Here is a 15,059-nt window from a genome sequence, read left to right on the forward strand (position 1 = left end):
AGAGACTTGCTGGATGATGCAGTGGCCTCAAACTCCCGTAGGAGGTGACTGCTGGTATCTCCGTTGCCACGCGGTGTGTACGGGGCTGGCTCTCCCTCCCAGCTGTGTCTGAGCTTGTGTTGAGGGAGCCCAGCCCTGTGCCCTGCTGTCCATGATCATGGGGCGGCTGAATGCTGCTCTGGAAGCTGAGGGATGGTGTAACTTCACTGACTGCGTCTACACCCAGCACATGTGCCTCACTGCAAAGCCTCATCAGTCCGGGGGTTCCCGTTGGCTGGAGCTGGCCAGTAGCCAGGAAGTGCTGCTGGCTTGGGTCCAGGGTTTGAGGTACACAAGCCATCTTTCTGATCTTGCTTCTGGGGGTCGCAGGCAGTATGAAGGGCCAGCCGTGTTCAAAAAGGAGTTTGAGTAACTTCAGATTCTGTCTTTGCTCCCAAGTTGCTACTCTGGGTGTAGGCTCTGACAATGTCCCTTCCCTGCTGAGAGCTGCCCTCTCCCTTGCTGCTGTGTGAAAGACCTGGACAAGCACAACATGCTTTCAAACACCCTCTTCCCACCCGAGCAGGGGCAATTCTGTAAACTCTCCTCTTTGGCACGAGGGGTAAGACTTGGGGCCGATGTGATCTTGGGGAGGAGTCTGACTGGCTGTTCCCCAGGCAGACACTGGACGATGCCCACATTAGATGGCACTGAACCAGGATTGCTGTGCCCAGCACCCCCCCACCTACTGGCATGAAGGAAACAAAACTCGCGCTCTTCATTGCATCCAAAGCAGCACTTCTTTCATTGCGTGGGGAAAGGCGATAGGCAGTTCTATATTGGTACCAATAGATGGCACTGGTTTGACTAGCATGCTGGAGGCTGCACGTTTGGGTCTCTGCCAGCGCTCCTTGGGTGAATTCCAGTCTCCCTGCCCAGATCTCAGCCCGCCCATTGGTCAGCCATGCCCACAAGCTGTCTGAATTCAGTCTGTTAAAATGACCTTGAGGCTCTGACTGATGCGCCATGTGGCAGCAAAGCAAAGCTGTGTCCTGCTGCTGCACCCTTAACGCTCCTGGGGAGATCACTGCTATGGGGCACCCGCCTTCAAAACCGCATGGGGAACACGCCAGTGAACCAGGAAAACTAGCCTATAAACGTGCCTCTTCTTCCAAATTCCTTGCCTCGGCTTGAAGAGGGGTTGCTTTGCCTCCATGATCCTTTGCAGTCACTGGAGGTGGTCACAGGTGCCCAGGGCGGCTTCAGCAAAACGTGCAGAATCTGGTTGGGGGAAAAACCCTCCTTTGCCCTCGGACTATAAGGTTTGCATAGATGAGGCACATGCTGCACTTGATGTTTGGAGATTCCTGCCCCACTTTTATCAGGCAAGGGGAAGCTGTGCCTGAGTCCCCTTGGTTGGGGGGTGGGGAGGGGGGTGGTTTGCAGATTTTACTGTGGCTTTTTGTGGCCTGTTACTCAGGGAAATCCGACTTGCATGGGGAAGGCTGCATGGACCCAGAACTGGGACTTGTAGCCACGTTAGGTGATTCAGGCTCCATTCATCAGTTTGTGCTGAGACAATTGCAAGGAAAAGCTGTGCTCTGTCTGCTGGGGGAAGGGGGACAGAGTCTGAATTAGTGGCTGCCCATGACAAACTTTTTAAAGTGATGCAAACTGTATCTGACAAAGCCTGATAGGCCCTGTGTTCAGCTTGGAAAGCTGCCACTAATTCCTCTGGTAGCTTTTCCAGCCCAAAGTTGTAATGAATGGAAACAGGTTGTTACGCTGGCTAGCAAAGCTGCTATCTGATTAGTATTTTATTTAGACCACATGTTAAAACAAAATTTAAAAAAAAAATCTGCTCAAGTGGCTCAAGCTAAAGTTGAGCTTGCTCCACACGGCTGCTGTTTCCTCCTCCTGGCTGCGTCCTCCACTCTCCAGCCCAGCTCTGGGAGGGTTCTGTTCTCCGGGAAGCGCTCGCGGGAGCCTTGACAGCCACCCTATTTGTGAACCCTGACAGAAATTCTCACCATTCCTTAAGTCACTTGCACTCTTTGTGGCTTTGGCTGTGTGCACCCAGAACTGTCTGTTCTCTCAAAGCGCTCTTCCTCCTCCTTAATGACTTCTGGAAAAGATGCACAGTGAGAGATCTCAGCCAGACCCCAGACCACCATAACATGAGGAACACTTAAAGGAACTTGGAGCAATTGGTTGCCTCCCAGGGAGGGAGATGCAGGAGCCAGAAACTACAGATCTTCCTCCAAAAAACTGACTCTTGGAGCAGTTGGGGCAAGAATCCAAATACAGTGGGACTGCTGCTGCCCTGTCTGAGAGTGCCACTGGCCACAGATTGGATCAAGCATTAAAATGCTTCCTCCCGAGTGCCTCCCTTTAGCAGTACAGTCACTGGCCCCTCTGATCCCTTGTCAGGCAGAGCAAAGGCCAGACCTGTTGGAGAGTGTGTTTCAGGTGGCAAGAAGACCCAGTTCTGTTGAGCGGGAACTGATTATTCTTCCCTGCAATATGCTGGCTGCAAAAGGGATAGGGAGTCCCTGAAGTATCCTAGAAGTCTTCAGAGCTGACGTTGGAAGAGAGCAGATGAGTCACTATTGCACTGCAGCTCCCGGGGGGGGGCTCTCCAGGGTTCTCTCTGGTTCAGGTAGTTTAGGAGTGGACTGTGAGGCACTCGTACGGTCCCTCGGGGGGAGGGAGGGGCTATTCCAACTCTGTTGGCAAACGCTCCCAAAGAGCACCTAGCAGAGTGGTATAGGGCATAGTGGAGACTGAAGGCGAGCGGCGGGACTGGAAAGGGTTCCAATACAGGGTTAATTAGGTCAATAGCAGGCATGTGACTAAAGCTCCCTGAAGACTGTCTTGAATGTGGCCTTTGTGCTCAAGTGAAAAGGTGGCTTTTTCTGGGGATCTAGAGATTTGACTACCAACTGGAAGAAACCTGACATAGGCAAGGCCAAGTGCTCTCTGGTCTCTGCTGAATTTTGCAGGTGTTACTCCAGAGCCGCAGCATTGCTGCAGGGCAGGAAGCTGCAGTGAAGTATTGGTTGATCAAATGGCTACATTTGGGGAGGTGGGGGTGGGGGGGAAGAGTCTCTTACCAACTACATCCAGACTTGCCTGGCCCATTGACGTTGACAGCACAACGTTCCAGTCCCTGGGATTTGGTTCTGCTCTTACTGCATTGGGTGCAAACAGGTGAACTTTGGCTCTACGTCTGAAGTCATTGCTGATTAATGCAGGGAAAATCGCTTTTGTCCCAGGTACAGGAAAAATGCAGAGATGTGAAATTCCTGGGAGCAGCTGGTTGCAATATCCATAATTTCCTGTACACGTTTTGAATTCTAAGTCTTGCTGATATTTAAATGCCAAAGAGCTGGTCAAGGTGAATAGCTTGGCAGGAAAAGGCCCTGGAAGAGATGGGCTTTTGTTGGGAAGCCAGAAAGTGGCTATAGGACACTGGAAAAAGCAAACCTAGTGAACAACTGACTTTCGAGGCTATTGATGTGGCTCACTGGCTTTGTGTCTTGCTTCAGTTTACCAATCCCTGTTAGAGGATAGGGGGATTCTTGAGCTGAGACTCTTCTGTGCACAGTTACCTGCCCTCTGCTTTCTAAAGAGCAAGCAAGCACCTTAATATCCATGGCTTGTCCAACTGGGCAGGGGCTGCATTCTTAACTTTTCATCTGAGGGGTCATGGCTTATGGCCCAGTCACTGAGTCTACGGTTTCCAGGACAGCTACAGAACATGGTCTCCTTCGCCTAGTTCATTGGCCAGGCCTCCAGCAGGCCCTTGCCTGGGCTCCACCGTGGAATCCATTCCCTTGAGGTAGCTGCTGTGTGGGGACTGAGTTATTTGGAGACTGATGCAGAAAAACACAAAATTGAACGTACTAGGATCTCCTTGCTGTACCCTGATCAGCATGCTGTTAATTATACTGCAAGTCTGGCCACAGTGCAACTGTTCGACTTCCCGCTAGTCCCCTCAAACCACAGCCCTCCCCATACCTCTTGTGATGCAGCCAGGAACATTTACTGGCCATCCAGGGTTATGCTATGGTGTGACCAGCTCTTCCTGACTGGGGACCCTCAGCTATAGAGTGCCATTCCTAGACACTCCTGTCTTCCTGACTCACCAGCAGTCTGTCCCCACTGGGCACCATGAGGAACAAAACCCCTCTCCCAGCTCATGCAGTGCCTCTGAGGCTCTGGTCAGATCTCACCAGTCCCCAAGTCAGACTTACCAGCTGTCAGGGGCTTCCTCCCTGTGGGGCCTTTGACAACCAAAAACTGAATGGGGAAAGCAGCTCCCTTGTTAACTGGATACACAGCCCCTGTGGGCTGGGCTGGGCTGGGCTGGCAGCTTACAGAGAAGTGGATCTGGACTAACTTTTCATACCACGCTAGGAAAAGGTGTATGAAAACACTGTGTTTCTAAACAGAGGTCAGAACAGTCCCTAAAATGCAGCATTACATCTATGTGCAAAATAGCTTCTGTAACCTGCTGCTGTAACCCTTATATGGAATGGCCAGAAAGTTACTGTTCCACCACCCAAAGCCATGCTTATCTTCCATGACTAGATTGGCGGGAATCTTGCTTATTTATTTTTTTATGCTAATTTCCTTGTGCACCAAGAAAATCACTACTTAAACTCCCCAGGTTCTACTTGGCCCAGGCGGCTGCTGCTTACGCTGAATGCAACTGAAAAAGTTCAGAGGCTTCTGTAGATCAGAGTTCCTGCTCAGCAGAAAGGTTACAGGTCACCCTGACATCGGGATGATGAGAGAGGGGTGCTCTTGGTATTACAGCAGTTTTCAGGATGCGCTAGCTGCTGTATTAACACACTGGGCAGATATTGCCTCTTCCAAAGGCAATTCAGCATTTGGCATGACTGATGTAGCTAAGACTGGATATTGCAGACAAGTCTGAAGAACACTGACGTAAAACACTTGGGATTCAGTATTGAGTGGAATATACAGAGCATGTAAATAAGGTGACTTTTTGTTCTCCTTATTCAACAGCGGCCCCTGGGAGCTGGGTGACTGGATACATTGCCCCAGTCAAAGGGCTTTGACATCCAAGTTGTGGATAGCTGGTGTATACTTTTCCTGTAGATGTTGAACTGGAGAGCTGATGTGTGTATACATGAAGCTGGTATCACAAGTAACCTAGCATGCTAGATCACCGGCTCTCCCATTCTTCCACTTACAGCTAAAACCATTTTCAGCCATCGTGAAAGAGAAGACATGGGAATTACTTGCATATATTGTGCCGTTCATTTTCTGAAACCAATTTTCTGGAGGCTTCAGCTGCAAGGAAGCTGAAGCTGGTGCTGGATATGAGCAGTACCTGTATCTGGATGCAGTCATGTAGTACAGCGCCGAAGAAAGGAACAGCTTGGGTCACCTTAAATTCAAGGGGTCTCATGTCCTGAGATGGGTGTGATCATTCACTGCAGGAAGTTTGGTGGTGTCCTGTACAATACAATGTTGTCCGAAGTTAGTGGTGGTCTCCTGCCCAGCACCTACACATGCCAAACAAAGGGTCCCTTGACCCTACGTAGAGACTAATGCCTGATAGAGCCATGACCCCAAATACAGGAGATGGATTTGGAGTCTGAGTTTAAGGTCAGAAGGGACCATTAGATAATCATGTCTGACCCCTGGTGAACTAAACCCAGCCACAGAAATCAGACCCAACTGTTGCAGCCCCCAGGAGATTAGATTGTTCCATGCCCCAGGTAGAGAATAGGAGGCACTGGGGTGCCCCGGTGCTTAAGGCTCCTGCAATGGTATGGAAACGATTAAATGCTCCTCTTGTAGGAGTCTCTCTCTCAATTGAAAGATGCTAAAAAATTGGAGCGGGTTCAGAGAAGAGCCACAAAAACGATGAAAGAGTTAGAAGCCCTTCCCTAGAGTGATGGAGCTCCATCCATGCACCCGACCCAAGAGAAGGTTAAGTACCGACATGAGGAACAATTATTGATGATGGGCTCTTCGATCTAGCATAGAGGACTACCAGGATCCAATGGCTGGAAGTAGAAGCTAGACTTGTTCAGACTGGAAATGAGGCCTAGTGAGGGTAATGATTCCAATGGTTAATTTAACAGGGTGTGGTGGATTTGCCATCATTGACCATTTGTAAATCCAGGCTGGCTGTTTTTTCTGAAAGCTGCGGTAGGAGGTTATTGATGGCAGTTGTAAGGCTCTAAAGAGCATTTTACCCCAAAATTCAGTCCCTAAGTTAATGCAAACTAGTTCTGTAGGAAAAACATTCGTGATGGAAAAAGTAGAGAACGGCAGCGTTTGATGGGCCAGATTATACACGGAGTCCAAAATGGAGGCCAGGATTGCCAAATGAGGTAGGCTTGTGCCAGTAGCCAGTTAAAACATGCTTGACGGCCTGTTTGGGAAACTCCTGCCCATGGCAGATGTCCGGGATTGGTTTGGTTCTTGTTCCTAGCTACTCTTTTCTGTATTGATTTGCTCAGAACCCTCGGCAGCTGATCCATGCCTCCCTGTGTTTGTGGGAGGACACGGCTGGCCCTCTGGGGCGCCTCCAAGAAGCGGGAAGCTGCAGACAACAAGCCGCATGGTCTGTCCTGCACCTGTGGAGTGGAAACATTCTCAGGGTGAGGAAGGGCAACTTAGTGCAGAGCAGCTGCACCCCTTGTTCTTTAGCTAGTTTCCTTACTCACCTGTCCTGGGAGCATGCTCGGCAGCTGCCCCACACGGGTGATCAAGAGTTTACCCATAAAAGGGGATGCCTCAAAAAGAGGCTAACCCAGCAGCTGCCATTGGTTAAGTGCTGTCTGCGTGCAGAGGTTTTTCCATGTATACATCTCGTGTTTGTTAACACACTGTGTGTGGGTGTGCGCGCATGCACGCGCACAAATGCGCTCTGGGAGGGAGAGAGCTAGATAAAAGGACACAAATAAATACAAGGCAAAACTGCTGAAGAAATATTTCTTTAGCAGTCATGTGTATCCATTTAATTTCCATGTGTACAATGGTTCATTCTATATTTTCCATCATTAGTCTGGATTCTGGACAACGCTGGAGAAAAGATTATATACTGTCACTAAGGAGAGCCAGGATCTTTTGGGGTTTTTTGCACTTGCCATGTTCTGCAGCAAAGTTGTGTAAGTGCATTTACAGCAGCAGAAGTGAACTTTCAGCACTCACGAATTCTGCACACACGCGGGTCTTTCTCAGCCAGTCCCTCCAAACCTGCTGAACCTCCCTCACCGCGGCTTAGGCTTTGTTCTCCAGGCATAGTGAATAGCATGAGCATGGCAGTCTTGGGTTAAAAGTCCCTGATGCTGAGCTGCTCTTTCTCCGGGATTTTGTTTTTCTTTACATGTGTGGTAAACACCGTCCTCTTTATTGTATAGAAGGCTAAGATTTAGCCATTACTAATATTTTTGTTCTGACAGGATAACGTATGTTTCCCATATGTTGCTCTCTGCTTGCAACAAAATAATCCCTAGCAATAAAATATTAATGCAAAAAAAAAAAACCCTTCTTATAGTAGCTCTGGACTTCTTCACTTTTCAGTCTGTTGTCTTGGATCACTTTAATGACAAATGTCCTGGTGGAAATGGAGGTAGCCGTGAGTTATGGATTTGTCTCTCTCCAGCTAAAGCCCTCATATAACTCATTCAGTCCTCGGGTACCCTCGTGCCTCTGAATAACCCCATGCGCCACCGTGCAGAATTCTCTAATGTACTGTGGTGTGTGTTGGCCAGCGCTCCCTGTTGGCTGGCGCTCCTGTTCGGTGCAATACGAACAAGTTGCATGCAGGCTTCGTAAAAGAATCTCTCTCTCTCTCTCTCGGTCCAGCTGTGCGGTGGAAGCCCTGAGAGCCATGCTGACCCAAGGGGGCAGTGACGAGGTGGTGAAGTCCGTGGAGAGTGCGGGAGGCTGGGAGCTGATGAAAAGCTCTGATAGGCACCATGATGGCATTATGCTGCTTGCAAGGTAAGAGAGGAGTTCTTCAGGCAGCCTGTCCCCCTGCAACCTGGGATCAGCAGCAGAGTGCACAGGCTGGGTGAGATCTGCTGGAGTGGGGCAGCCCCCCCAGGAAATGGGGGGCGATGCAGGACCAAGGGGAAGCTGGGAAGGGTGCCGTGGCACAGCAAATCTCAGTGCTTCAGGACCTACGTCGCTCCTTTCGATCTGGATGGAGTGAACAGGCCTCAGCCCTTTCTCCATAGCCACCAACACGGTGAGGTATCGAAAACTGAACGAACTGAGCCTCAGCCCGTGGCCTTCACTCTGTACCGCGCCCCCCTCCAGTGTCCAGCAATGGGCAAATGGTCAGGTGGGGGCGGGGCGAAGGAAGGCTCCGGGCACAGGAGCTATACCTTTAGTTCAGCGTGTGCTGCACAGAGCCCCCCGGAGCCTGTTGACCAGGTGTGCAGGGGACGGTTGGGACAAAGGGCAAATGCAGTAAGGCAGCTGTGGCTGCAGAGCTCTCATTGAGGGCAATGGTGGAATGGTGTGTTAGGGCCAGGGCTTGGTAGCACCGGGCTCCAGGCTTGTGAAGCTACCTGCAGCTTCCCTGCTCCCAGTGACAGCTGGCTACCGTTGTGGGCAGCCTGGCAGCACCGGGCCAAGAGAAGGGAGGGCGCTGCAGGCTGAGAGCACTGGGGTTCGCATGGCTAATGGATGCAGCACCCAGAGAGGCGGGATGGGGTCTGTGGGGAATGTGAAGATCAAAGCTACTCGTGACTGAAAGGCAAGGACAGGCACTTGACCTGAATGCAGTGCAGGAGGGGAGCCAGTGGAGCAAGACTCTTGGCAGCTTGTTTCGTCTGGATTGGAGGGCAGAGGGGGTAGGTTCAGGGGACCCGGCCAAGGGCCAGCAGGAGAGATCTCTCACGGGTCAGAGCTCACATGTCTCCTGGGTTTGTATTTGAGGGCTGGGAGACCTCCAGGCTGTAGGCTCTGGCCACCAGGAGCAAGGGGTGCCCAGCTTGAGGCTGGGATGAGTCCCTGCACTGTGGGTGATTGGCTCTTGTTGGGAGGGTGTCCAAGGCTTGGACCGGAGCTCCTGGACATGGGGGGGCAGGGCAGGCAGTCAGAGAGGGGCTCTGCTGGAGACCTCTTCTTGCCAAGACGTATGTTCCAGCTGCCCGTCCAGTGTGTAAAGGGCTAGGCGATCCCCAGGGTGTCCACGCAGCTCCTAGCGGCTGGAGCAGCTCACCTGGAACTCAGACACATGGTCATGGAGGTTGGGGGGAGCAGGGTATTGGTGTTGCTCTCCCTTTGTTGTTAAAATAAAGCAAACTTCCTACCAAGCTTGACGTGGGCTAGGGAGAAGCAAGTGAAACTGTCCGGTGGCTCCTGGCACTTCAGCCTGAGCTTTGGAGGAGGCCATGGCTGTAATCTCCCTGTCGGGGTTCTGCGCCACTGAAGGTGTGATGTGCTGGCATTTTGGCTGGGCCTCTGCCCAGGGCTGGCTCCGGTTGCCCAGGTCGGATATCCTGGATGCCTGCTTATACTGCCTAAACCGGCTTTTCCAATGGGCTCAGACTGGCTACTGCGCCCTTAACGCTGGCCTCTGGAGAGCTAGGGGGTTACTTCGGCAGTGGAGCTGAGCCTTTGATTCTTGTGCTACTGAGTTAGGAAGGCAAATGCCGCCAGCCAGCCTGCCCTGTATGCCGTGTAATGGGGTGTTCTCTTCCAGGGCAATGGCTAAACACGCTGGCCCCAAGCTCCCTTTGATTGTGAAGAATCTCTTCCCGATGCTCAACAGTGTGTATGACCTCCAGAGGATCACCACCACCGCCTTCTTCGCCGAGGTGAGCGGGGCCGAGCCGTCTCACTTGGCTCCTGCGCCCCGGGGCGAGGGGTTAGCAGCGGAGCCCAGAGGCAGTGCTGAGTCCAGCAGGCCAGCGCGGCTGATCAGTCCCCTTCAGCTTCCCTGGCCCTCCGTTAAAGGGAATGGCGTAGCCCTGCTCATGGGAGTCCAGCTCTTACCACATCGGGGCCAGGAGCCAGCAAACCAGAACCTTACCCTTCCTTACGTACCACCGTAAAGAATGAGGTGACTCAGGCCCATTCCTGCTGCAAGGCCAGCAGACTGTAATGCGCTTATAACACTGGGCTGCTGCCGTGGTCTCTGTTCCCTAGAGCAGCGCTGCCTGCCGTCAGCAGAGCTCCAGCCCTGCTTCTAACCACCTTGTAAATGCTCAGTGGCTTGAGCAGCCTGGGCTTAGGGCCCTGTTTTTATTTTCTGTTTGGCTGGGGGGGGGGGCTGAAGACCCTGCTCTTGGCTGCTGTCCCACAATCTGCTTCAGCTTTCAAGTGCGGTTGGCTCTCGGGCCTTGCGGGGTTTAAAATAGCAGTTTTGCCTCACCCTCGAGCTTGTGGGGAAGGAAGCAGCCGCCCGCGTCTCTCCCTCTCGGAAAGCTGATGAGGTGAGAGCTGCCGTCCCTTCCTTGCCAGGGGCTGACCTGACCCAGCGGCAATGGGGAGGCGTGGGCTGGCCTCCAAGCAGCTGGGGCACGGTGTGTAGCCGGGCGTGGTAGAGCTGTGCTGCCAGACCTATCTGGGCACCGGCCGCTGGCTCTCTCCCTTTTCTGTCCCTCTTGAAGTGCGAAGGCCTGGTCCCTCTCCCTCTCCAGACCCAGCAGTGCTCGGGGAGGGGTTTATTGTGTTGCACCTCCTCCCCTAGGCCAAAGGGGCAGTGGGACAAGAGATCCAAGGTGTGCGTGGTGGCCCTGGCCTCGCCTCTTCTCAAAGCCACAACCTTGCTTTGGGGCACTCGGTCGCTGTTGGAGTTGGTCCCAAGGCCCACGAGGAGCAGGACTCTGCCTGGATCTCCAGTGCTCCACGGATGTGACCCAGCAAAAGGGCTGCCCAAGGGAGCTAGTCCACCCTCCAAAAGTTTGCTTGCCTAGCCAGTGGGGGATGAGTGGGGGAGGGGAACCCACCTAGACACCAACCTGGGTCTGGGTCCCAAATCTGCAGTGGCTTAATTGCCCCAGAGCGGTTTCAGGGAGTGGGGGTAGATTCTGAAGTCGGTGGCCTTGCTGGCCCAAGCTGCAGCCCGTACTAAGGCTTCCCCTGAGCCCTCAGGCCTCTCCTGCATGTGTGATCGTGGTGCAGGGTGTAAGGATGGACACTTTCCCTGAGGCCCCTGCAAGGCTGGGCAGAGTGCCTCTGCCTGGGCAGAGTGGTCTGCGGTCACTGGTGAGTGCAACTCAAGCCAGAGATGCAGTCAGTGTCCCCAGCCCCTGCAAGGCTGCTGCCAGGGATCTCCTTGGCCACCAGTTGTGATTGGGTCCATAGATCACCATACAAACCTCGGGGGACTCGGGTTCAGAGGTGTGTTTAACCTCTCTGCTGATTCCCTGTTATGCTACCTGTGTACTGAGCACTGGCGTGACCCCTGCGGGGATACAGTGTCCAGTTCTGATCTCCGTGTTTTTTTTTTTTTTTTTTTTCAACATCCTTCAGTTGTGGGGAGGGGTCAGAGAAGAGCCATCAGAATGAGTAAAGGGTTAGAAAACCTGCCGTACTGCGAGAGACTCCAGGAGCTCAGTCTATTTAGCTGAGGTTAAGGGGTGACAGGATCTCAGTCTGTAAGTACCTAGGTGGGGAACACACTTTTTTGATGATGGGCTTTTCAGTCTATCTGAGAAAGGTGTGACGCAATCCAGTGGCTGGAAGTTGAAGCTAGACAAATTCAGACTGGAAACCGGCCCTAGACTTTTAACAGCGAGGGTCATTAACCATTGGGCCAGTTTCCCCAGGGTGGTGGTGGATTCTCCATCACTGGCCATTCAGTCCTTGCAAAACTTCTGCTCTTGGGAGATTTTAGGGAAGTTCCGTGACCGGTTACACAAGAGGCCAGACTGCTGATCACAGTGGACCCTTCTGGCCCTGGAATGTGACTCCAACTGTCCTCTGAGCTCCATGTCGCAGGGCGGACACCACCGCTGGCCTGTATCTTTTATATGAGCTGATGGGCAGGGGTGGTTCCTATTGGCACACGCTCCCCCAGGACCCAGAGGTCTCCAGGGTCTCTATTGTGGAGTGTCTAGCTGCTCCTGGGAGTGTGTTCCTCTCATGTACACGGCATCACTCTCAACTTGAGGCGATGGGCCTGGAGCCCACTGGGAGAGCAGCCCTGTGATCTCCATTTAGTTAGGTCTCCTCCAACTTCCCACTCGCTAGCCTCCCCGGCGTGGGGTGCTGAGTGCTCACAGCCCTTGCATGGAGGAGCTGCTTGCCAGTAACTAGCTCGGGTCTTCTTGGTTCAGCTTCGCTCTCCAGCCCCTCTCTTCGTGTAAGTGGGAAGGAAACGGTAAAGAGTTGGGTCAGTAGCTGCTAATCCCTGACTCCAAACATTCATTGGCGTTAAACCAGAGGGGACCCTTGTCCTCTAATCTGGCGCTTTGCACACACAACCCTGGGCCTTTCACCCGGTATTTGCTGTCTGAAGCCCACCAGAATTTGCTGAGTTAACACAGGGTTTTAAAGGCTCCCAATGGCTGAGGAGCCACTAGATTCTTTGGTAAATTCAGTGACTAATTACCCTCACTTCAGCTTGTCCCTTATTCCCGCTCTGAGTTTCTTGCTTTGGTTTCTAGCCCCGGGGATGAATAAGGGAGCGAGAGGCATTTACAGGCCCCCTTGCGCAGGGTCTCATTCCAGGACCCCTCCTGAGAATTAACCCTTCCTTCTCCAGGAAGGAACTAGGGCTGCCCCCTGGGACAGTGGTACTCTGCCCTTCTCAGCATCTTCCGTCTATGGATCTCAAAGCCCTTCACTGCCCTCCTGTGGGTGGGTCAGTGTAACATCTGCCTTGGTGTCTCCTCTCTTTTGGGGGGAGAGAAGGGACACAGGCAGCTTTGGGTAGAGGTGAGGGTAGAAGCGACGCTGGGTCGCTGTCTTGTAAATGCCTGCTGTGAGTAAAGGTGTGTGATACCAGGCTGCTCTGCTGGGGAACCTTTCCTGTCACCCCTAGGCTAGCTGGCCCCTTGCACCACTCATGGGTGGGCGTACCACAGATCTGCCAGCTGGAGGCAGAGGGGAGCTCTTCTCCACTGGGCTAAGGTGCAATAGCTGGGCCACTGGCCTGGGGCGCCCTCCTGCCCCAGCCAGCCAGGGCATGGATTAGAGCTCCCTGGAGAGGAAAGCAGCTGTGTGGTTACTGAGCTGCACAGGTTGGTATATGGCTGGGGACATCTCTGGGGTTACTGGTCACTGAGCGAGGCTCTCTGGGCTCTCTGCAAGAGAGCTGGAAGGTCAGGAGTCCATTTTATACTGTGTAGGGCCAGGAACTTCTAAGCACTGGACATGACCTTGCCCCTGATGTGGCCTGGCCGGGGAAGGTCACTGTGGAGCCTGGCAGTGCCTCACACCAAGGCTTTGTCCGTTCTAGCTTCTGAACAGCAGCGTGGTGAGTGACCTGATCCTGCTGGAGTCCATGATGGATAACATGACAGGCAGGCAGAAGGACCCCTGTACGTTGGTGCGCATGCTGGCTCTCCGAGGGCTGGGCAACATCTCCTCTGGGTCCCCGGACAAGGTGAGAGCGGCTGGTGCACTACTGCACCACCAAGAAATCCCCCCGATGCAGAGCTGCCTCCTCAGTGCTGCTGGGTGCTGACAGGAAAGGAGCCCAGGGCTTTGAGCGAATTGTCCTGCTTGGCTCCAGGCCCTCTTTGCTAGAGCCAGGGTACTTCTGTCTGTCCCCAGATTAAAGCTTGTTCTGGCCTGCTGCCCCGGGGCGCTATCTGACCTGTACTAAGTGGAGGTGTTGGGGGGAAGGGCAGGAGTACTGCCCAAATTGGGGAAGTACTCCTGCTTTCCCAAGTTCCACCCATTCATGCAACTAGCACTGTGCAGCTCTTCAGCCAGCACCGTCCTCTGGGACCTGCTTTGATCGGCAGGGAAGGGAGATGCCAGCACTGTTGGCTCTGACCCCTGATTGCTGACACCCTGGGGAGAGGAATGGGGTGGTTTAACCCCCCCCCACCCAACTATTGTCTCTGGCTCTTTGCAGAGACTCAGGCAGGCACTGATTGATTTGACTCATATTTTTTGAAGGTTTCTTAACTTAAAACATGAGCCCAGATTGTGGAGCACAGACTGAGCCTCCTGCGAAGTCCCGAGCTCCCCGGGCCCTGGCCAGGCGCCAGCTGAGAGAGGCTGTGCAAAGGGAGGCCCGCACACCACAGGGAGATGTGCTTGGACTTGTCTCCATTGGCTACTGGCGATTCCTGCGCTACTCTGTTCGCCAGTGGGTACCTCCGCTGACAGCCGGGGCGCTTATCATGGAATCCGGACAGCCACACCTTAGCACGGTGTCTGCCCCTCTCGAGGCCTGCGCTCGGATTTGTCTGTTCTCTCCCATCTTGGACATCTCTGATGCCGCCAGTTGCAGGGGTGGCTGGCTGTGCTGTTCCCAGCCACTGCAGCGTGTGAGATCTCAATTGCTGGGAGAGTGAGGAGTTGCTGCTTGTTTCCAGATACACCTGCAGTGGGAAATGACTGTTTTAAAACAGTCGTTTCCTGTCTGAGAGGCCGCCCTGGAATCTGCATCGTGGCCCATTGTAGGCAGAGGAGCCCAGCCCTGCTGACTGTCACGTGGCCCTGAACTGCCTGCACTCGCTGTTCAGGTTTCTATACCTGCTGTCTAATCTACGGCAGCACAGTGACTTGGCAAGCACCGTTCCTACACTCGGGCTTGTGCCAAACCCCAAGAAGAGGTCATGGACAGGTCACCCCTAAGACAGACAATAAGCTACTGTGACTTGACACTAAAATATAAGTAGCTACTAAAAATACCATTCTGCTGGCGTAGCCGTAGTCAGTCCCTTCTGTAACAGCATCCAGCTCCTCCGCCTTCTCCTGCCGGGAGCAGAGCAAAGTGCTCCCCGGGCAAACAGGGACTGAATGAACTTCCCCAGCAGAGAGAGTGGCTGCATGTGCTTACACCTGCTCTGCATGCCCAGAGCAGCACACCCACCATCTGCCCAGCACCCGGCTGTGTTGGCACCAGGCCAGGAGCCGGGGGTGGGGGCTGCATTTAATGCCAATAAAATGGAGCA

At 53.3% G+C, this 15,059-nt stretch overlaps 1 protein-coding gene across 10 annotated transcripts in view; it reads left to right on the forward strand.

Moving 5' to 3' along the window:
- The window catches only part of MROH1 (maestro heat like repeat family member 1), a 115,784-nt gene that overhangs the window by 84,451 nt on the left and 16,274 nt on the right, over positions 1-15,059 (forward strand). For all 10 annotated transcript variants that reach the window (XM_043509859.1, XM_038388451.2, XM_038388452.2 and 7 more), the window contains 3 exons: positions 7,834-7,971; positions 9,683-9,797; positions 13,388-13,534. In XM_043509859.1, coding sequence (XP_043365794.1) covers positions 7,834-7,971; positions 9,683-9,797; positions 13,388-13,534 — 400 coding nt within the window. The remainder of the gene's footprint in view (positions 1-7,833; positions 7,972-9,682; positions 9,798-13,387; positions 13,535-15,059) is intronic.

This window comes from Dermochelys coriacea, chromosome 2, assembly GCF_009764565.3.
Source record: "Dermochelys coriacea isolate rDerCor1 chromosome 2, rDerCor1.pri.v4, whole genome shotgun sequence".
Lineage (NCBI taxonomy): Eukaryota > Metazoa > Chordata > Testudines > Dermochelyidae > Dermochelys > Dermochelys coriacea.